At 40.6% G+C, this 22,214-nt stretch overlaps 3 protein-coding genes across 8 annotated transcripts; 2 read left to right on the top strand and 1 right to left on the bottom strand.

Annotated features, from left to right (window-relative positions):
* Nucleotides 1–138: 138 nt before the first annotated feature.
* Nucleotides 139–5,253, top strand: ccdc137 (coiled-coil domain containing 137). 3 transcript variants are annotated; one of them, XR_003694476.1, is made up of 7 exons: nucleotides 139–268; nucleotides 1,058–1,200; nucleotides 1,308–1,533; nucleotides 1,732–1,814; nucleotides 4,244–4,323; nucleotides 4,413–4,809; nucleotides 5,147–5,253. XR_003694476.1 is itself a non-coding variant. In XM_028600366.1 (6 exons), exons 1-6 carry the CDS (start codon nucleotides 165–167, stop codon nucleotides 4,611–4,613), a joined length of 837 nt encoding a protein of 278 aa, XP_028456167.1. In that variant the 5' UTR covers nucleotides 139–164; the 3' UTR covers nucleotides 4,614–5,253. The 3 variants fall into 3 exon arrangements, 2 of the variants coding, with proteins under 2 accessions (XP_028456167.1, XP_028456168.1); XM_028600366.1 differs by having other exon boundaries at nucleotides 4,413–5,253; XM_028600367.1 differs by lacking the exon at nucleotides 139–268 and adding an exon at nucleotides 280–756 and having other exon boundaries at nucleotides 4,413–5,253.
* Nucleotides 5,254–9,466: 4,213 nt separating this feature from the next.
* Nucleotides 9,467–14,512, bottom strand: LOC114570131 (G-protein coupled receptor family C group 5 member C). Of its 3 annotated transcripts, none has more exons than XM_028600364.1 (4): nucleotides 14,320–14,512; nucleotides 10,667–11,668; nucleotides 9,823–9,926; nucleotides 9,467–9,736 (listed from the first exon to the last, which is right to left on the bottom strand). In XM_028600364.1, exons 2-4 carry the CDS (start codon nucleotides 11,640–11,642, stop codon nucleotides 9,638–9,640), a joined length of 1,179 nt encoding a protein of 392 aa, XP_028456165.1. In that variant the 5' UTR covers nucleotides 11,643–11,668; nucleotides 14,320–14,512; the 3' UTR covers nucleotides 9,467–9,637. The 3 variants fall into 3 exon arrangements, with proteins under 3 accessions (XP_028456165.1, XP_028456166.1, XP_028456164.1); XM_028600365.1 differs by lacking the exon at nucleotides 14,320–14,512 and adding an exon at nucleotides 13,394–13,429; XM_028600363.1 differs by lacking the exon at nucleotides 14,320–14,512 and adding an exon at nucleotides 13,010–13,016.
* Nucleotides 14,302–21,907, top strand: btbd17b (BTB (POZ) domain containing 17b). Of its 2 annotated transcripts, none has more exons than XM_028600362.1 (3): nucleotides 14,302–14,364; nucleotides 19,720–20,005; nucleotides 20,358–21,907. In XM_028600362.1, exons 1-3 carry the CDS (start codon nucleotides 14,328–14,330, stop codon nucleotides 21,430–21,432), a joined length of 1,398 nt encoding a protein of 465 aa, XP_028456163.1. In that variant the 5' UTR covers nucleotides 14,302–14,327; the 3' UTR covers nucleotides 21,433–21,907. The 2 variants fall into 2 exon arrangements, with proteins under 2 accessions (XP_028456163.1, XP_028456162.1); XM_028600361.1 differs by lacking the exon at nucleotides 14,302–14,364 and adding an exon at nucleotides 18,111–18,316.
* The last annotated feature ends 307 nt before the right edge of the window (nucleotides 21,908–22,214 follow it).

Below are 22,214 nucleotides of genomic sequence, written 5' to 3'. Positions count from 1 at the left end.
GCTACTTCTACTTCTAGTCCCCTTCAGATTTTAAACTTCTGGTAGTCAGACTGTAGGCCAAATATTAACAGACTATGGTAGTAGCCTTGTGTGGACAAACTGAAGTAACGATGCCATCTAGTGGAGGCACATAGAAGCGCCAGTAGTTATTTTAGCCAAGCAGGATGACGTTTCCAGCAAGGATCGTGTATTTGATCGGTGTATCACTCCGGGATAAAACACTTCCACTAGGGCTAGGCGGAATCTCTGTGTGGGAAAAGTTGGAAAAGTTGAGTATTTTTTAGATGCCGTAGCTCCGTCAACATAGTTTAATGATTCATTTAACTTTTTTCAAGAAAGTATATTGGCGAATTAAAACTAAAGGCAATCGAAATATGAAAGCGACAAGGTACTCATCTTTAAAAACCCTGAAATCGGTAGCTTAAGAGTGAAATTGATTTAAAAAAAATACGGGTTGGGAACTGGGTTACTTTTTATTCAACATATTTAGGCCTGAGCGTTTGAGGCAAACTCGTCCACGAGGAGCGTAGATCCTAATATTGACCACGGTACCCGAAAAAGTGAAAGAGTGAGAGCTCCTTACTTCCTCCCTCCCTGTCGCCGAGGTTGTGGTCTACACGCTGCACCACATGTTTTATTGTTTTGTTAAGACAATTTGTAATAAATTGAAATAAACTACAGTGGCATGGGGAAGAATAAGAAGAACAAAACCAAAGAGTTGGGTACACAGGTGGGCAAGGCCGGACAACATTCAAGGTAACGTAAGGATGCTATGTGTAAAAAAAAAAAAAAAACAGCTAACGTTAGCTAACTAACTTAAAGCAGCTACCTAGCTAGCTAGCTGTTATTAGCCCTCTTCGTTAGTTGCGAGCATAGCGAGCTATCAAATGAGATTCAACACGTCAACATCGTCCTTGTATTTAGCTAAGTGAGGATACATAACAGTTAGATGACCACCTGCATTATTTATGGCCATCTAAGGCTGACGTTTGTTCCACTTTTTCCATACTTTAACGTTATATGCTGTCTGGACTGTAACGTTATTGTGTCACAACAGTGATAAGAAGCTCAAACGAGATGGTAAACCCAAGAAAGCCAAACAAGACCACCTCGAACACATCCCCTTTAAACTCCGAGAGATAATGAAGAGCAAGGAGAGAATGAAAACTGGACCCTTGAACACCAAAAAGCTTAAAGAGGGTGAGGATAAAAACGTATTTATTTATACTTCTGTGATGCATGCTTTATTTTTTAACAGTAAGGGTTTTTGTTAATAACTAGTGAGGAATTGGTTTCTGTCTCTTTAGCCATCTCCCCTAAAGGTAAACCAGAGGATTCCGAAAGTGGAGACATACCTGTCCCACATTTCAGGAGGGGAAAGGCGGAAAGTGAGAAAGCATACCTACGGCGCATGGAGAATGAGACAAAACATGTCCTCTTTCTCACAAAGAACCAAGTAGACCGAAAGCCTGAGCTGGATGCAGACAAACAAGAGAGGCCCGCAGACACGGGCAAGTCTGAGAAGAAGAAGGAGTGAGTACACTTTGATTTGCAATCAGAAAATAGCATATGTTTTTAAATGATTATGTGTATTTGGGCTGTTATGGGATGTCAATAAAGGCCAACTTAGTCAACTAATAGAAAGTAGACCAAAGTAAAACACAGATGTAAAAGCAATTATCATTCCTGGTTGATATCTGTCTAATTTGATCTTTGCTGTCTTTGCTACAGGCATGATAAAGTCAGATTACAGAGGCTACATCAGAAAAAGTTGGACAGACAAGAGGACCAGATGGAAAAAGAGAGGTTTGTAGGTAAGGAACATTCACCACTACAAAGATCTGAGGGAGCAGTTCTTTCCTGTATAATTGAGTACAAACATGCACTGGTCAAGTTTGAAGGGCATTTAACATTATCAGGAGATAGGCTTCATTTTTGCAGTTTCAATGGCCCTCATTTATCAACCTAACGTAGAAACCAGCGCAGATATGAGCGCAGAAATCCTCTTACGACAGGCTTCACGTGTGATTCATGAAACGTTCTGATCACACCAATCAGAGCGTAAGAATGGTCATACATTGATAAATGCAGCGGCTGGAAACAATCGTAATTTATATTCTCTGTTTTGAGGCCTCACCCCTACAATTTACGTCATGGTGAGATGTAATCCGGCTGAGAAGCGGGCACTTTTCAGAGGTGGAGATTGAAACCCTGACATCTCAGGTTAATTTGCAGTAACGTGTACTATTTGGTAGCCTGAAAACTGTTATTAAAGGCTGTAGAAAGAATGTGGAATGGAAAGAGATCACTGATGCTGTGAACAGTGTTGCCGTGGTAAATCGGATTCCAGTTGAACACTTACACTGTGTTCCAAATTATTATGCAAATGATATTTTACACTGATTTTAGTCGATGCAAATGACAGTCAGTATCATTTTCAAGTCACCAACCGTTAGGGTATAAGTCAAATTTCATTGAACAAACCACCCAATGAAAAAAAGTATTTTTCAAAAATAAAAAACTCAAAGTGCACTGTTCCACATTATTATGCACAACAGAGTTTCAAAACATTCATTTGCTGAATTTGCAGCATTACGAGGTCATATTTACTGAAATAAAAAGCTCTTTCAATCAAACGCATCTTAACAGGGCAAGTTACATGAAGAGATTTGTGGTTGATTCAGAGCACACATGGGTTTGTGCAGATAAAGGCATAATGAGGAAGGTTTCTGACAGACAAATTCATCGGATTAAGAGAGCAGCTGCTAAACTACCATTACAAAGTAGCAAACAGGTATTTGAAGCTGCTGGTGCCAATGGAGTCCCGCAAATCTCAAGGTGTAGGATCCTCCAGAGGCTTGTAGTTGTGCACAAACCTACTATTTGGCCACCCCTAACCAATGCTCACAAGCAGAAATGGTTGCAGTGGGGCCAGAAATACATGAAGACTAATTTTCAAACGGTCTTGTTTACTGATGAGTGCCGTGCAACCCTGGATGGTCCAGATGGATTGAGTAGTGGATGGTTGGTGGATGGCCACCATGTCCCAATAAGGCTGAAGTCGCGGAGTCATGTTTTGGTCCAGAATCATGAGTAGAGAGCTGGTAGGCCCCTTTAGGATCCCTGAAGGTGTGAAAATGACCTCGGCAAAGTATGTAGAGTTTTTGACTGACCACTTTCTTCCATGGTACAAAAAGAAGAACCGTACCTTCTGTAGCAAAATCATCTTCATGCATGACAATGTACTATCTCATGCTGCAAAGAATACCTCTGTGTCATTGGCTGCTATGGGCATGAAAGGGGAGAAACTCATGGTGTGGCCTCCATCCTCTCCTGACCTCAACCCTATTGAGAATCTTTGGAGCATCCTCAAGCAGAAGATCTATGAGGGTGGGAGGCAATTTGCATCAAAGCAGCAGCTCTGGGAGGCTATTCTGACATCCTGCAAAGAAATTCAAGCAGAAACTCTCCATACACTCACAAGTTCAATGGATTCAAGAATTGTGAAGGTGATATCAAAGAAGGGGTCCTATGTTAACATGTAACTTGCCCTGTTAAGATGTGTTTGATTGAAATAGCTTTTGATTTCAGTAAATATGACCTCCTAATGCCGCAAATTCAGCAAATGACCATTTTCAGTTCTTTACAACCTAAAAAATGTTTTGAAACTCTGTTGTGCATAATAATGTGGAACAGTGCATTTTGAGTTTTTTTATTTTAGAAAAAAATACTGTTTTCATTGGGTGGTTTGTTACCCAAATGGTTGGTGACTTGAAAATGATACTGACTGTCATTTGCATCGACTATTTAGGAAAATCAGGTATAAATAGCATTTGCGTAATAATTTGGAACACAGTGTAGGCCTACATGTAGGTGTACCTACAGTGCTGCTCATGAGTTTAGGAACCCATGCTAAAGTTGACTAAAAAGAGGAATAAAAAAAATATCTTTTGGAAATTGTAGCTTCTACAGGAGCAGAAACCTTCGCTTCACAACCGTGGAGCTTGTACTCAGTCTACTTTGGATGGGTTAGACATTATGGCTGGTAAAAATGGAGAAAATGAATGGAACTAACACTTTTGAGCTCTATTGGGTTAATATTGTTTCACGTTTATCTGAAAGTATATCTGCATTAATCACTTAAAAAATAATGATTTTCTTTTTAGAAGTGGACACAATTGTCAAAACAGAATAATATATAAAGCTTGTTTGTACAATGATATGATGGGTTTTTGTTTTGTAGATTATGTTCCCTTTGGTGAAGTTGCAATGGCCCCGCCGTCTTTCAGCGCCAAACCCAAGAAAGCTCCAGTCAGATCTCAGGTAACTGTTATGCAGTTATCACGTCATGTCTGCCAATGGTTGAGCAAGAGCTTAACTGTGTTGTTTTCTCCTCTACCAACATCATCCAGAAGGCATCAAAGGAGCTGCTTCTCAACTCTCTCTTAGGCCACACGGTGATCTCCACAGCCAAGCCCTCCATGGCCAGACAGAGAATCATGGAGGAAGAGAGGGAGCGAGCAGTGGAGGCATACCGCCTTCTTAAGAAACAGAAACAACAGCAGCATGAGGCCAGGGCTGCTAATCTGGAAAAACTTAGGAATCCTCAGTGATATTTTATTTGTAATTTAGAAGTCCCTGACTTCAGTCAGCAGTGAAGCACAGAAACTGAAACAATGAAAGATAACCATCAGCAGACTGTAATGTACTGTATGTGTGATGGAACTGGAACTGCCAGTGTGGGATCTTACCACAACGTAGCTGTCAGGGAAAGAAGCAAACATTTGAATCTGCTGCCCACAGTATGAGGTAAGTAGTGATCAACATTCACCTGCCACTTTCACTATCAAATATTTTTGCTCCAAAGAGAACAGGACGTTCAAATTGTTAATGCACGTTTAAATTCCTTTATGAAGAAGACCGATTCACCCCAACTATGTACATTGAGACAGGTTGATTTCTCGCCCTTGAAAACTGTGTCAGATGTTCAATCGCAGCCATGGTGTTTGGTTGTATTTACACTGTTTTTGTATTTGCGTATTTAGATAGTCACTATGACGTCATTTGTGATGTGGTAGACAATAAAATCATAAAAGCTATGTCAAGGCAAAGATAAACCTTCAATTATTTGCTGTTGTCCCACTAGATGGCAGTCCTCCTGCAGAAAGCTGCTTTCATGGAGAGCAGAACATGCACACTGAATTGTTTTGGACTTTAAAAAAACAAAAAAGAATAAATCTATTTTTGATGGCACACCTTGCCTTTTTTTTTATATAAATGTGAATGTATGGTTGTAGACTTAGAATATTTTCATACCCTGTAACCCTCTGTACCTTAGAGCCTAATCCTGGGATCTATAAATCACCTCAGCCTTTTTAAATGTGGAGCGCTTATTAGAGCCTGGCACAGCTAATTACATTTGTAATCTGTAAATGAACATGAATAAGGCCTTTGTTTAAACTTTGGCCTCTGGGAAAAACGGTTTAAATTCAGAGATGGTTTATCAACAACTTCATCTTTACAAATCATCCTAGATCTAAAAGCACACCTTAGGCTGATGATAATTATTTTGCAGTGGTGGTCTACTGAATAATATCACCAGATGGTATTAGACCTACCTATTATTACTGAGTCCCTGCTGTCTGGTCTGGGTTCTCAGTCATTTCTGTTTGATCAGCTTTTTTTGTTTTTCCACTGAGGGTTGTCACCGTGACAAGGAAATGCATTAAATGGGGACAGCTGTTTGTGATTGGTAGCGCTGACTCCCTTGAGCTGAGCTTAACCACCATTGGTCATTTAACACCCCCTTGTTCCATGTGCACAAGACAGCTATCCGTATTATCAAGGGGTTTACAGATGCTGCCTGTCAGAGAAAGATGCTGTTTTTGACTTCAGCTCAGGTCACTGATTAGGAATTAACATCTACATCTAATACAGTTTAAATAAAGCAAGGTCTTTATTTTAAGGGTTTAATGTATATGTTTATTTACCCTCCTCTGCAGTGTGACTGTAACACCCAGTAACCACTTTATGAGATGCATGGGTGCAAACTGCAGCTAAAGGCTCCTCTGGGACAGCCTATAGTGTAAACCATTAATCTAGAGTTACTCAGGTCACTGACGTTAGACAGGTAGCATGTTGTTGGAAATGCAAGGAAAACTTATGTCTGAATGCTGTTTTCTTTACATTTGAATGTTTTTCCAGCTGTGTTCACCATCAGGTTGTATGACAAGAGTGCGCTGCTTATGTTTTTTGAAGCTCTTTGCATCCGTTCTCATATCTACGAGCAGGTGATCCAAGGGTGCAGGCAAGAGGCATTACAGTGTAAAATCTCGACATTTGTTTTCTGTTGTGCATCTCTGATCAGTCTGATTTCCAGATTGTGAGCAATTTCCTTTCCGAGCAAGTACTCATGGCTGCTGACAGCGCAGGATGGTGGGAGTAAATGGGAGAGAGCCTACTCAGCTGGCTGCTAGGCAGCCAGAGCTCACTCTGAAGCTCTTTTAAAGTGTGTACATGTGTAAGCGTTTGTGTGACAAATTACATGTGAATAATTGTCGCTCAGATCGTAAGTCAAAGCAGTTCTCAGTGCTAATTTGTCCCTTCTCACAGTGTGTTTATCTGCAGCCCACACAGCCTCCTATGTAGCAAACATGTATGCAGGGAAGGCTCCTAGCAGCCTTTAACTATAGTTCTGCTGTCAGATACTCCATCAACTTGCATTGTAAAGCCCCAAACTCAACATGTGCGTGCATCCACACAGTGGCTCTAAGACTATTACAGCCGTAAATTCTAAGTAGAAAAGGGCATCATATAGATTTGTCAGATTTTACTGTTTGGGTAGTGTATAATTCCCCAAATACCCCTCCCACTGCCACCTAAAATAGTTGGCAGTGTACACCCAGTCACCGCAGTATGATCCCTGCATGTGGCCACAGATAGAGCTGTTAAAGCTTATCAAGCCAACATATGTAAATAGTTGCTCAGGGCAGTGTAATCCTTGGGACACTTCCTCTTGCAATATCCCACATCTGCCTTCTCGTTAACAGTTCAAAGATCTAACAGCCACACGGTATTTAAGTAACCATTTACATTTTTAATAAGTTAGAATTTACACCTTATACATACAATTTTAGAAATCTACGGCACTACAAAATCATGGCTTTAAGAGGAATCAAAACATAATTTCACAAGTATGTTTTACAACAGCCGACAGAAATTACAAATCACAGTCAGCAGATTTAAGATAAAAGCATTATCTTGGTGAGAACACAATTACAACTTTCAATGTTTTTGAATAAAACATGTAACCGTTAAGTTATAGACCCTGCCTTCGCTTGAAACTCTCTGCCCCTAATCCTTGTCTACAGCTTCTCCACCATCAACCTACAGTAGGTCACTTGTCACCTGAACATTTTTGGAACGTTGTTCCATTTTGGGATTTAGATTTTGTAGAAATGTAAAGTAGAGACAGAAACGATTGTTGCTCTCTCTCTTAGCTAGAAGGTAAATGAACTGCTTTCCCATAGATACACATACATGCCACTCTTTCTCTTGATTTTCTTTTTGAGTAAAGCTACAAGTGAGCAAAGCTGGCTTTAGTTGACATGAAGAAAGTTAAGGGCACTTGTTGGCATAAAGTGAGAATGGGAAGTGAATAGAAGGCACTTGTTTTGAAAATGATTGTGGCTAAGGCTGAGCAATTTTATTGATTCTGCGATATAAATCAATATTTTTTCCCCCAAGAAAGTATTGATTTTTATGCCGCGAGTATCGATACATAAGTCCCATTCAAATCCCCCGTGTTTACCCCCGTTCACTTTGCAGGAAGAGCAATTTGGTCAGCCAGCCGCTAGTGTCGCTGTAGAGCAGCCAACGTCAACTGGCGGCCCGCCGCCAAAGCTTTTAGTCTGGCCCGCAGAATAATCATGAATTCACAAAATGTAAAGAGGAAAAAATGCGTTCTGTTATTTATCATTTCAAGCATTTAGAGCAAAAACCCAGCCCCCTGTATTTACATCTCTATTCACATGCCGGGATTCTGTAGCTTCTGTTAAAGGTTAAAACACGCAGCACCTGACTGGGAACGATACAGAGTTACCAACGGCCGCTGGGGCAGATGAACTCACGCTGGTCTCTTTTCTGTAAATAGGCTACAATTAAACCTTCGTGAGTAGAAAGTCAATACTTATCAATGCACTCACCTGTGTAGACCGGCATAAACATGTAGAAAGCGATATTTTAATCTGCTCAGTCCACCGCGCTGTTTTACGCAAACACAGCTCTACTCTGCAAATAGCGAATTTTTACAAACAAGCTAAAACAAAAGCTGTCGGTTTGTAGTCTAACTGTTTATCTTAGGTTGCCGGGAATCTGGAAATTTTGACAAATTCTTGTAAACCTCACTGCTGGCTGAACAAACCAAACTCCACTAGAGTGGACAATCTGGAGCTACTTAATATGCACGTGAATTACGCGATCGTCATGTTCGAGTGATGATGGTGGTGGTTGTATTATTTTGCAACAACATCGTTTCATTGCAAATGAGGCATACATGACGAGTGCATAGCCTGCTTATCAGTGCATTCATCATTAAAGCTGGGCTTTTGGTTTTTCCACGTCAACTTTTCGCTTCAGCGTTTTTGACAGTGACATGTTTACCTGACAACAGCCTTTCATTCTGCAAGCATTTCCACCAATCAGGATGCTGCATACTACAATAATTTTTCCATAATCACAGACTTTAACCATCACTCCTCAGTGAACTGCCTCCTAGTCTGAGATCATTTTCTAGTTAAAGAGCCAGTTATCATTATGGAGTTTCCCTGTTTTTTAGGAGTTTGCTCACACTAATACATGTTAAAGAATAGTAGCATTAATTCAGTAAGAAAGTGAAAATTTCGAACAAGAATTGGCGTATTAGGTATAAATTCATTTTATTTTCTTTATTTAGAAAAATTCTGAAAAAAATTTAGTTGATGATCCCTGCTGTAGACTCTGTCCAGTCAGAGACATATTGTGTAATTGATGTTTTCAGTTCAATTAATTAAATCCAAGTAAATGGAACACTTACAAGATGTCACCAAAATCACTCGGTCCCCTTTAAATCTTTCAGAAATCGTATCGTTGGTTGAATATCGTGATATATATCGTATTGTGAGCTGAATATCGTGTATCGTATCGTGAGATTAGTGTATCGCTGCAGCCCTAATTGTGGCTATATATATACAATAGCCTCTATAAGCTGTCCATCTCCAATTGTTAGTTTTTCATCTTTGATTTATGACTCCCCTTATGCACGCAGAACAGACAAGACTTGCACAGAGGAAATAAAGTAAAAAATAAGATTTAGGTGTGTGTGTGTGTGTGTGTGTGTGTGTGTGTGTGTGTGTGTGTGTGTGTGTGTGTGTGTGTGTGTGTGTGTGTGTGTGTGTGTGTGTGTGTGTGTGTGTGTGTGAAGCTAGGTCACAAAAAGTGTAATTGCTGCAGATTGACCACCACAGTGTTCATGTTTTAAGATTCTTGCCAAGGACAAAAAAACATTTGATACATGGAACTCTGGTGGAGATTTCATAGCTGTAAACAACTGATTGTGTAAGTGACGCCCTCGACTCAAGCTTCCTGCGCTTTACAGTCCTTAAAACAGCGAGGACTCGGCGGAACGAGGCTGGGAGCTGCCACTTCCTGGATTTAGAGAGGGGGCTCTGGCTCGAGGCATCATTGCATCTTGGTCCATCTGTAGATACACAGAAGTGATTATTTTTAGCAGATGTGACAGAAGAAGCAGCAGTCTGTGGTGTAAAATATTGTATACTCGCTCACCTTAGTCATGCCCTTTGCAATCAGGGCTATTTCAGTGGGCTGGTACACACAACTTCGTAGCTGACCATTATAAGCACCATATGGAGACACTGGCTTTGAGGGTACTGGTAAACAAAAGGTGGAGGATGATTGAAAAGAGCTTGTTGCGATGGTTGTCCAGTCCATTACTTTATAGTTTTAGACTTAACACAAGTTCAGCATTGAAATGGGTATGAAGAACAGAAATGCACTTTTAAGACATCTGCCATTGTTTTAACACTATAGTCTCTGGAGCGACACACATTTAGTCAAACTGGCCAGTTAAGTGAATCAATATGTGCTGCATCTGTCAGGATAAATTTGACGCCTTGCTCAAGTTGGATATTGTATAACTTTAAATACACCCTGCAGTATATTCTATTTTAAATATGCAATAGTGTCATACTCAGACAATTTCCTTTAGATTTTACCAACCTGACAACCAAACATTTTGCTGTGACTATTTTTTTCTCCTACTTAGTTTCTTTTAGTCAATAGGATCATTCACTGCAAACATGGTACTGATTCTCCACATTGCTCAGTATGTACTGGTGATGTATTGGGAGTAGTTTTAATAGTATGACAATGTGACTTCCCAGCAAAATAATAAATTACGTTGTTTAAAGACTTTATAGTGTGGTGACTGCCTCATAATATTGGCCAAGGATATAATCTTCTGTAAGTAGATTAGACTTTTGTCCTAAAATTGGGGTATGTATTTTTTTTGAATGGCACATCTTTAGTTTTATCCGATGCCCATGTGCATTGTGCAATGAGACATTGTCATTGTAAGATTGATGTTTGACCATAATGTGTCATGATGTACCTGTTGGAGGCTCGTCCATAGTGAAGGCTTTATTTTCCATGTATACGTTCTGGTGGAGTGGCTCCGGCTCCTTAAGGATATTGTCATAAACCAGATTCCTGGCAGGATAAACGGGTTCATCAAATTGCTGCTCCTGATCTGGGTCCTCCTGGGTCAGTACGCAGATTTCTGGGATGGTGTAGAGGAAGAGGAACACCCAGGCATTTGACACCACGGCTACAGCCAGAGTAGGATCGTCCCAACTGAGATTTCCTACCACTCTGTTCCCATAGATGTACATGACAGTCCAAGCTACCCAGATGGCCATGGTGAAGAGCCCTGTGACCAGGATTAAGGCTCCATCTCGGCGCCAGTGCTTGTGCTTGTGTGTCAGTGAGGGCCCAGCGATCAGCACCACAGCTAGTAGCAGAACCATCACATAGATCAGAGCCATCACAAAGTCCTGGTTAGGAATGCTGCAGAACATGTCAGGGATGATTTCACCTCCGGGTTGGCTTCTGACCACAGTGATGATAAGCCACTCAGTGTTGATGATCACCTCGACTATCCACAGACCCAGGGCTCCCAGGCATAACATCCAGCTCCTGGGCCCCCGGCCTCTCCGCTTCAGCAGGGCAAGCCACAACCCATGCATGACCAGGCAGGCTAGACAGCCTGAGAACAGTACTCCAAAGAGGAACCTCCGTGCAGCACAGCTGGTGGAGTACCGACCCACAATGAAGGCAAAAGTGAGCCCAAAGAGTCCCAGAGTAAACACCAGAAATCCGGCCTGCAGGACCACCATACTCTTTCTCTTCTTGTCTGTCACAAATGGTAAGCTGGCCATGAGGATGACCAACAGAACAAAGGAAGTCACCAAACCAGCAGCAGCAAAGGCCTCCACCACCACCCCCCACACTTTAGTCAGGTCACACAGGTTGTAATATATGGAGCTGATACTGGAATCACATCCTTTTGGAGCACTGGTCGGTTCCATGGCTTCACTGCAGATTTCGAAAAGTGCTGCAAAAAAAAATACATCCTGATAATTGAACTTGCATGCAAATGCAACTTTATTATTTGCATCCCTGGTTGTTAAAATATGAATGGAAAAACAAATTACTGGTTTTCCCTAGATTATTACTGTCACAGCATTGTAAATAAACCGTTCCATCCACATACTGTACGAGCCAGTTGTGTGCAGTCTTACTGTGTTATACTAAAAATTGCTGTCCATTGAAATTAATTCATTTGAATCTCTGAAGAATCCAAAAATGACAAATTGTCCACAACATGGAATCATGTTGTAAGCACAGTTTAATCTAGCCTTTGTACACCATCTAATTTACAGAGGCATCATTTTAGCATCTTAACAGGAGACATAATGAGTAGCCTACAGTGTTGGGAAGGATACTTTCAAAACGTATTTCGTTACAGAATACATGCCCACAAATGTAATTTGTAACGTATTCCGTTACGTTACTCAATCTGAGTAACGTATTCTGAATACTTGGATTACTTCAAGATTACTTCCACATTGAATTGCGTTTTATAAGTGTAGGAATGCGGCTATCACATCCAGCTTACTAAACAGGCCTATAATGGTGTGTTCTTTTTATTCCAACTAGCTGAATGTGTACCTGCATAGCCTACTACAAAAATCGAACTGCAGTCTAAGCTGCCACAAGCTAATTTTAGCTAACGTTAGCATGTCAAACGGGGCTATAGTCTTTAAACGGCTCTGGAGCTAGTAAATCAGCACCTAGGAGAATGTAAAGTCGCACGTCAATGTTAAAATAGCAAGGTGACCAGTAAAACTACAGCAGAAGACTACCCTTGGCTAATTAAAAAAAGGGTGAGGCTATTTGCACCCCTGGTACAATTAGCAGTGTATGCTATTTGCACCCCTGGTACAATTAGCAGTGTATGCTATTTGAACCTCTGGTACAATTAGCAGTGTATGCTATTTGTACCCTGGTACAATTAGAAATGAATGCTATTAGTACTCCGCCGGTGCACACAGCAATGTGTTATATTAATACCCCGTCTGGTACAAATATCAATGTATGCTATTTGCACCCCTGTGCATTTACAGTACCTTGGCATATATTTACACACAGTTATCCATACTACTCATGTATTACACCTTTTTGGAATATTATCGCCCTGACATTCTTACCCTAACCATAACCAATCGCACTCCTCTTGCCTAAACCTAACCAACCCAACCAGAGCAGGCATATTCATGAGTCTTCCCCTACCACCCTGACTTGTGCAATTGCATGCAAATTATCCAATCCAAATAAAAATCGCCACACAGGGGAATCGAACTTCAACTTCCATACCAAAGGTAAGCGTACTAACCACTCATCTAACAGTTCTTTCTGGATATTAAACAACTGTTTATTGATTGGTTTCTTCAAGCCTCGGTTGCTAGGTAACCATACAGTATACAAAAAAATAGGTACTAACTAACAAACCAAAGGTTGTATGCTTTCACTGAAGACAGAAAGCGCAACTGTAGTATCCATTTTCCGCTAGAAATTCAATTGTTATAAACTTTAGAGACAAAACTTCCCTAATATGCCAGTTTCTGCGGTCATGGAAGATGAACGTCGGCCATGATTTCGGTGCACGCGAGCAACGTTTTGTTGTTGTTACGTCACAGGGTGGAAATAGCTCAGCTGTGTGGCCGAGGCTATTCGTACCGGGGGTGCAAATAGACACTCCGTTTAAAAAATAACTTACTTTAAGATGCTTCTTCAGGTTGGAGGTGGAGTAATTTGGAGCTGAAAGAAGGCTGGTTGCTGGCAAGCAGAGGCTGCACGGCACAGTTAGCTATATTTCATTCTCCCTGTTCGTTCTTTAATGTGAAATGCTGTTTGAATTTCCAAGATAGAAAATTATTGCTGCCCTGGCTCTGTCGTGCCGGTTCCGACTCCATTGTGACTGATCACGCAAATAGCTATTTTTTTCTATTTCATAGGGGCTTCTGGAAAATGCATTAAGTTGCCTTAATTTATTCAGAGTGAATAAACTCGTGAAACGGAGAAGTATTGTCATGTAATCCGTTTAACAATGTAACTGTATTCTAAATACCAACTATTTAAATTGTAACTGTAACGGAATACAGTTACTCATAATTTGTATTCTGAATACGTAACGCCGTTACATGTATTCCGTTACTCCCCAACACTGGTAGCCTATATAGGCTATTCCACCCAGCATATCCTAATTTGAAGGTACAATTGTTTTGTATTCAACTATAACTCCAATAATAATCCCACTGTCAATGTAATAGTGTTTTCCTTTTGTACCGTCCAAAAATCTACTACAGTAACCTCTAGCCTAAAACGGATCGAAGGACATTGTCAATGTCCAGTGAAAATCTCTAAATGTTGTGATTTTGAAGTAAACTGATATATTAAGTGTTCCTGTAGCCTATGCTGACAAAATTCCTCTACATTTTTATGAAAAATAAACTATTAAACTAGCCTATTCAAAAATGCATTGGATTATTTATCACAACACGTAAATTAAAATTTAGGCTGTTAAAAACAGCCTTATTACCTAAATTTTAATTTACGTATACCTATTTAAAAGTTGACATTTTGATATAGCCTTTTGGAATGGCACAATACAAGCCTGTCGTGACTTTCCGTCAGAATTCTTACCTGGACTGATGATAGAGAGCAGCTCCGCTCCAACAGGTGACTCAGGTAGATTTACTCCAGTAAAAACCTTGTCCGAAATGTTCGCTTTTTTCCTCGGGTATTATCAAGCTCTTGACGGATGTTTCGACCAATTTCTGAGCGTTCAAATGTCCACTTAATGGATCCACGGCGTTTTTCCCCCCCAGGCGGAATCATGGACAGTCCTCCATTTGCCCACACCTTGCAGTTGTTAATGAACCATGTTATAATGAGCTCACCGGCAGTCGCATCGAAGTAGTTGTCCTGTGAAGTTATTATTTATGTAATATTTTATTTTATTATTAGCCTATGTGAATGTAATACTGTGGCCATACACTTAGCTCAAACCACTGTGTGTCTTCATCCAGCCTCTCTGGTGATGGCAGCTTTGCATATTCTATGAGATTAGCCGCCGCGTTATTCAGGCAGCTTACATCCAAACAAAGGGACCACTCACCTCTCAAGTGAGACAGTTCCACTCATATAGTATACAGGCTGTGCAACATGTTCTGAGCTGATTTGACATTTTGATTTCATAATAAGTGAGGAGTAAGGGTTTTTACTGGTTTAGTGATCAGATAATGGAAAGATCAGCTGCTGCACTGACAGCAATTTGAGTTTTTTAGACAAAGGGCTCATTAAATTTTTCAATTTAATAATAATTTATGCCATTTAGTGCAAGTTCAAGAATTAAATGAATACTTTATATACAACATGCATCTTGAAAAATCTAATCAGTCTACTTTCTCTTTTTAAGGATAATAAGTAGAGCAGTCATCATCAGAGTGGAGACTGTGCCTCCAGTTCGCAGAGCCACCTGGTGGAAAATATTGTTACAGTAGAGATCGACTCCTGTGTTACATAATCAAATCAGATTACACAACAAAACAGATTTTGTTGATCTGTTGTAGGTCATGCCAATTAGCAGCCATTTGATGAATGGGAACATTAACTGATGCCATTGATTTAAAGTTTTTTTACTTAGTACTACTTAGTACTACTGAAATATTGGGATAAATATGAATCCATGACAATCCCTCAAAACCTATCTTTGTTAATGTGCCTAAAAAGATGGATTAACTGTCATGTGTTGCTCTTTGTATGGTTGTAAATCATACTTTAGTCTTCTAACACACACCAGATTATTTTTATTTAATTTATTTACACTTCTTTATTTGATCTGTATATTTCTGTTTGCTTGTTTGCCTTGGCTTTGTTTGAAGTCACAAAACTTCTCTCATCATCTCTCTTCCTCATTAAGTTGTGAAACCTGCAGTTAGGAAAGACAGTGACAGTGTCACAAAGAAATAGGCCTAATAATAAATGCAATTGCAAAATTGAATTTGCTGCCTAAGTGCTGCAGTTTGGCAGACACAATGACATGCTTGGAAATATAAGTGCGAGACCTTTTTTCTACACATTTGTATGTTTTTATTTATTGGACACTTTGGTGGATCCATGTAAAATGTGTTCATATCAGAAGCCATTTGTGTCATGTTTAGGAGACCTGGTTATCTAGTGCATCCCCTCTGGGTTCAAAACATAAGGTCATTCGGGACAGTTTGCTTAAGCTCACTGTGGCATACAGCCTGTACTAAATGTACTGTTTATAATGCGTGATGGAGCCCCCTGTGGTGAATTGATCCCTCAATGGATCCCGTCCCGAGTGGTGCTCTGACAAACCCAGCAGCTCATCAATCCATCCCTTTGCATTGTGGTCCAGATTCTTAATCAGAATCAGTTTTATTGGCCAAGTATACTTACATACACAAGGAATTTGACTTTGGTAGGTGTTAACTCTCTATACATTCAACAAATAGACATGTAGCAGTAAACATTCATTAGACAAATAGTATAGACACATACTGTACAATAGAGACACCAATATACATATAGGCACATATCAACATAATATACAAATACAAATAAGACATAATATTAAGACAAGTACACATGTGATGATGTAAAGTGCAAAAAGTAATAGTGCAAAGTAGTGTGCAAGATGCATATTGGAATGATAAGTATGTAATATGTAGGGAAGTGGGTGAGTGGCCAAAGTGTGGGGACGGGGGGGAGGATGACACCACTTATCCACAGTTCAGTAGAGTGATGGCAGTGGGAAAGAAGCTGATCTAAAAGGAGAAAGCAATGTGACCAAGAGCAATGCTTTGGGTTTATTCTGTTTTCATATGTAGCTCAACAGCAGTTGCCTGAATTGCATTTTAGTATACAGCTATACCCAATATATAATACCAGGTAGACCAATATGTTAACACAGGTCATCCAAAGAGATTCATAGCATTCATATAAAGCTCATTCATCTTATTTGTGTGCATCTGTATCCACTTCCAGAAAGTAAAACCAATAGAAGATGCCACCATATACAGGATGATCCAGTGCCTTGTCTGTGTTGTCTAGTCTACTTTGTTGCAGCAGGCTTCATTAGGGCACCTCAGCAGCACCGCTCTCCTCCGAGAACCTGTCAGGTTATTCATAGCAGTGGCTCAGGTTGGGGTCTCATAGGACATCTCTTCTCCTGCATTTTTACTGCAGCCTGGCAGGCCTCGGGGCATCACCACAACCCAGTTCACTTGAAATCATGTGTCTTCTTGTCTGTCTCTATGTAGTGGCCATGGATTTGGAGCTATTTTAAACACATTTGACAAATTGCAGCATGCTAGTATAAATACTGTCATTGGACCAATGACCTTGTCAGATGCAGTGATAAAAAAAAAAAAAATCTAATCCATACTGAGCTTATTTTTTTTCAGAAGATTTTAACTGGGATCTCAGTATTGATGTATTGATATATATATATATCAATACATATATATATATATATATATATATATATATATATATATATATATATATATATATATGTATATATATATATATATATATATATGTGTTAACTAGGATGTTCATGTCTCTCATGTCATGTGGCTCACTTTGAGTAGCATTACGTATTGATTATCATAGGTTGGATGTTCCATGTAAGCGGCAGACCATTAACGCCTTACCCAGCTGGAATTTGTATCACACACATTCATTGAACCCTGTGCCCTCTGTGAGGTTTGATGCAACATCTGCACCTGAAAAATGTATGAGATTAGTAATGTGACTATATAAAGTCCTGATTGGCAGTTGAATTTGATATACAGAGCTTGCCTTACACTGATGAGCAGACCCAGCATCAATGCAGTCATCCTTCCATTAGTGAGATTAACATGCCATCAGAGGAATAATTGCTCTCAGCTGAAAAAAATTGCCTTACAAAATGGATTATGAAATTTGACGGACTGCAATTTGTCACACATATTAGAATCTCAATTCCTTTTGGCAGATAGTCTCAGTGGCAAACTACTATAATTAATTGACTTATTAAATGGCGCTGATTTTTACTTAACTTAGATATCATAAACAAAATTTTGCAGTCCAGAGATTTGCTGCATTCTGAGTGCCATTAAAACATAAAAACATCAATATTGATTGGTAATGTAGTGCCTAACCTCCCTGACTTTTAACAGCCACCCCCCAAAAAAATAAAAACATTAAGCTGAGTCCTTGACTGGCCCTGTGCCACTGATCCATGCCATGTAACATCCAAAAGGGAGAAATTCAAAATTAAAGCTGTCGCTATAGCAACGCCCCTGGCAGATTCCACCAATCAATGGATTCCGTGGGGTTGCGAGATGCGCCAGGGAAAGGCCGGCGTCCTACATAAAGAGTGCGGGACAGGGAGCTGGGCGGCACACACAGGGCAACACACCTTTCTGCACACACACGACAAAGGCACAGCAGCAAGAAGAGTCAGGAGAAGAGTGGCATAGAGTAAGGAAGAGAGGGGGTAAGGACAAAGGAACAGAGGCAGGGAATAACTAAGAAGATATGGTACGCTCATGTGAACAAGGGATCCCTGCCTGGGTCTATGTGGGCACCCTGCTCCTCTTAATCCACTCTGTCACAGTTAGAGGAGGTAAGATAACAAATGGCATCAGTAGTTTCAGTTGTTTGCTTTCAAAGAATCATATCACCTTTGCATTTTATTTTTATTTTTTTTAATATCCTATGTTGTAAGAAAAACTGTATTGTTCTATTTCAGTTCAGCTTCCCCCATACTGTCAGTGGGTAGTAGGGCATGGCATGAATGTGTGGCTCATGCTTAGCCTCAGGGCAGGGGATGGGATTTGTCTATTCTACTCATCCTGTCCTCATCTATCTGTCTGCTGGGTGCAGGGAAAGACAGGCAAGTCCATTTGCTGCCTGGCTTTGTGCTGGCTCAGTAATACAGTACAGTACAAGCGCTGAGGGAAAGCTTTTCTTGCTTCTTAAAGATCTTCCTTTGACTGATTTTGACCAAAGCTATTGAAGGCCACATTCCTGTGCTGTCGGATTAGATCTCATTTGAAATTCCTCGTGAGCACAGACTCATCTAATCGTGTATTTAGGAACTGTGTATAAAGTGTTTTTATTTAATGTTTTCAGCTCATCTCAGCTTGAGTGGAAAAGACACTGAAACTATCTTTATTCATAGCGTGTTTTTGTCTACTTTGAATTGAATCAGAAAAAAGTATCAGATAGTGTATACCGTTTACCCACTTAGGATGAATTTGGTGAGTTTTTTTTCAATTGGCTTCAATTGGATTGTGCCAGAATCATTTGTCAAAACACACCCCCACACCATGCTCAGCTGGCTTAGGGTGCTGTTTGGCAAATGGGAAAAGGGTTACTTTGAAGTACGGGTGCTTGATTATGGTAGAGATTTGAAGACTGTGAGACATTCCAGGGAGCCAATGTGCTCCCCCTGTGCCTCATTAAACCCCCAGTAATAGGCCAACAAGGCTGCTGATGGCTGTGGCAGAATGGAAACAGCAGCTTGTCATGCTGAGTCTTTCATGTGTTATTCTCCAGTATCTGCCACTTGTACTTCCGCACAAGAGGACCCATAGATGCAGCCATCTGCAATAGCACTGCAAACTCAGGATTCTTTTCTGAGCACCTGGTGTCGGAGGTTTTCTGAGTCAGCCACCTGGCTTGTCCTCTATTATTGAAACCAGAGGAATAGAAGGATGTGCAAGTGTGCTTTTTCCTCTGACAAGTATTGTCAGTTGTGGTTTAGTCGTAAAGTTAGCGAGTGCTTTTCCAGTTCTTGCTGTGTCAAATCTGATTTAAGTTGTAGAACAAACGCACCGGATTTCTGCTGTGAAATCTTTGAAAGCAGAGTCAGGCTGATGCAAAATGAATGGAAAACAATCTGAAAAAAAACTGATACTGTAGTTAATTGCAATTCTAAGGCAAATTTTCTCTGCATTTAAATATTGATGGTTGTTTTTCTGTTAAGTGCTGCCAGTACATCATCTTGCACTTTATTTTCCACAGCTGCCCTGAAACAGGAGGTAGTGTTGGACAATTGGGCCACGGTGCTGAATCACTCCATGAATTTGGTGCAGCGTATGGAGACCCTGCTGGCCCTGGGGAACGGCAGTGATGTCACTCTCCGGGTGCAGACCATCAACACGGACGAGGTGAAGGTGATCCAGGCCCACACTCTGGTTCTGGCGCTGCAGAGTGACGTGTTTGAGGAACTACTGCTCACTCGCAACAACAGTGCTGTGGTTTTGAGGGAGACGCCCGACTGTGCAGCTGTTTTTGACAAGTTTGTCAGGTGAGGGTGACTCCGGTTGTAATCATTTGTTCAGAGTTAATCTGGTTCATTCAAACCATTCAAGGAACTGTGGAGCTACTTGTAGTTGCTTTTGTATTTTCCACAAGTATAAAGTTATAAATATTTGCTCACCATTGTGCCTCTCTCTTTTGGAGAAGTGAGATTCTCCATCTTGTGAAATATTCTAAAATTACACCTGCTATTTGAGGCTCACGGTCGAAAATCGGACAGTGTGGGTTTATTCAGTGACTCAGATGTGAGAGAAAACAAGTAGTATGCCTTACTGAAAGATTTTTTTTTTTTTTTTTAAATGTCTTTAGATGACAATTCCAGCTTTGTTTTCCTTTTTCAGGTATCTGTACTGCGGTGACATCTCAGTGCGGCTAGATCAGGCCATTTCTCTGCATAAACTGGCCAGCAAGTATCATGTGTGGGCCTTGCAACAGGGTCTGACCCAATATATGACCCAACATCTGTCTAGTGATTCACCCACCGGCCATGTCATTGGCTGGTACAACTATGCATTACAAATTGGGGACATGGTCCTGCGGGACAGCTGCCTGCAGTACCTGTCCTGGAACCTGTCTTCTGTGCTGCAGAGCGGAGAATGGGGCTCCATCAGTGAAGACCTACTCCTCTCCTTGCTCCAGCGCTCTGACCTCATTCTTCAGAGTGAGCTGGAGCTCTACGAGGCCCTGGAGGCCTGGATTAGCCAGAACCAGCCAGTCAGTTCGACAGTGGAAAGTGCCCTAAGGGCTGTCCGATACGGCATGATTCCCCCTCAGCACCTTTTTCGTCTTCAGAAGCAATCCCCCCTCTTGCAGAAGCATTACGAGTCTATCCGTGATCTACTCTACCTTGCGTTCCAATTTCACTCCGCCTCACCTATCCAACTGGCCAAGTACTTTGATGTCAACTGCAGTATTTTCACTCCCCGTAACTACCTGTCCACCTCCTGGGGTTCCCCTTGGGTCATCAATAACCCCACCCGTGACGACCGCAGTTTTAGCTTCCAGACCCAGCTCGGGCCCAGCGGCCATGACTCCAGTAAGAGAGTGACCTGGAATGCCCTATTCTCCCCTCGTTGGTTCCCACTCAGTGCCAGGTCAACCTATACTGAGCTGGGTGCCATGCAGCCTACACGCACAGATGGAGGTCGACCTCGCATCATTGTAACACCAGCCACTTCTAGTCCAGACTTTGCTGGTGTGAGTTTCCAGAAGACGGTGATCGTGATGGCAAGACAGCAAGGAAAAGTGGTGGTTCGTCACGTCTACAACTTCCACCAAAGCACAGAGGAGGCCGGGGATTTCCTGGTGGATGCTGACCTGCAGCGCCGTGCATCAGAGTACCTGATTGACAGCTCCCTCTATCTGCACATTGTAATAAAACCTCTCTACCATACCCTCATTGTTGCCAGGAAGTAAATGCAGTAACCATTAGTTATCCACCCACACAATCACATGCACAAATTCCAAAGTAAACTCATATACCAGCACGTGTTAATGCGTCATGTCTGTGACATCTCCATTGTTGATTGGTTTCTGCATTTTGTTGTCTTCCAACTATTCAGCAAGGAGGTGTTTGTACAATAAAGGACTCACAATTAAAAAAACAACAACACTTCACTGTGCTGCATTTGTTCAGGTATTCTATAGGCTGTAGGCAGTTTGTTCCTTAATCGTATATTGAATCTATGCTATGGTTAATGTTGTTTGCATATATACTATAAAGGTTTTGCTTTAAAATAAAACTTTATTGTTATTCATTTTACTATTCAGCAGTCAAATATAGATTTTTAGTTCATGGCACTTATATCCTGTGACATTCACTTATATAGGCATACTTGTTTGTTGTTTACATACCAAAATGTGTAACTTAAATTTGCAATCCCATTACCAGTGTTCCTTTGTATACTGTAGTTGACTTGCAAGATTATTATTATCATTATTATTATTATTATTATTATTATTATTGTTACACATGAATTTTATCTTGCTTTTAAATAAACTACACCAGTATGTGATTTTCATCCTGAAACAAAAAAATATTAATAAAAGACAGTAACATAAAACGTTTTGGCCCGTATTGGATTTTTCAAAAATTAACTTTTTTTGAAGTAAAATGAATGAATGATCCTTCTGTAGTCAAATATGTTTTATTAGTTAAAAATAATCTCGCTTTATTTACAGAAAAGCCCTCACACAAT

This window comes from Perca flavescens, chromosome 15 (assembly GCF_004354835.1).
Source record: "Perca flavescens isolate YP-PL-M2 chromosome 15, PFLA_1.0, whole genome shotgun sequence".
Classification (NCBI taxonomy): Eukaryota; Metazoa; Chordata; class Actinopteri; order Perciformes; family Percidae; genus Perca; species Perca flavescens.
This window is presented reverse-complemented; position numbering and strand designations above follow the sequence as displayed.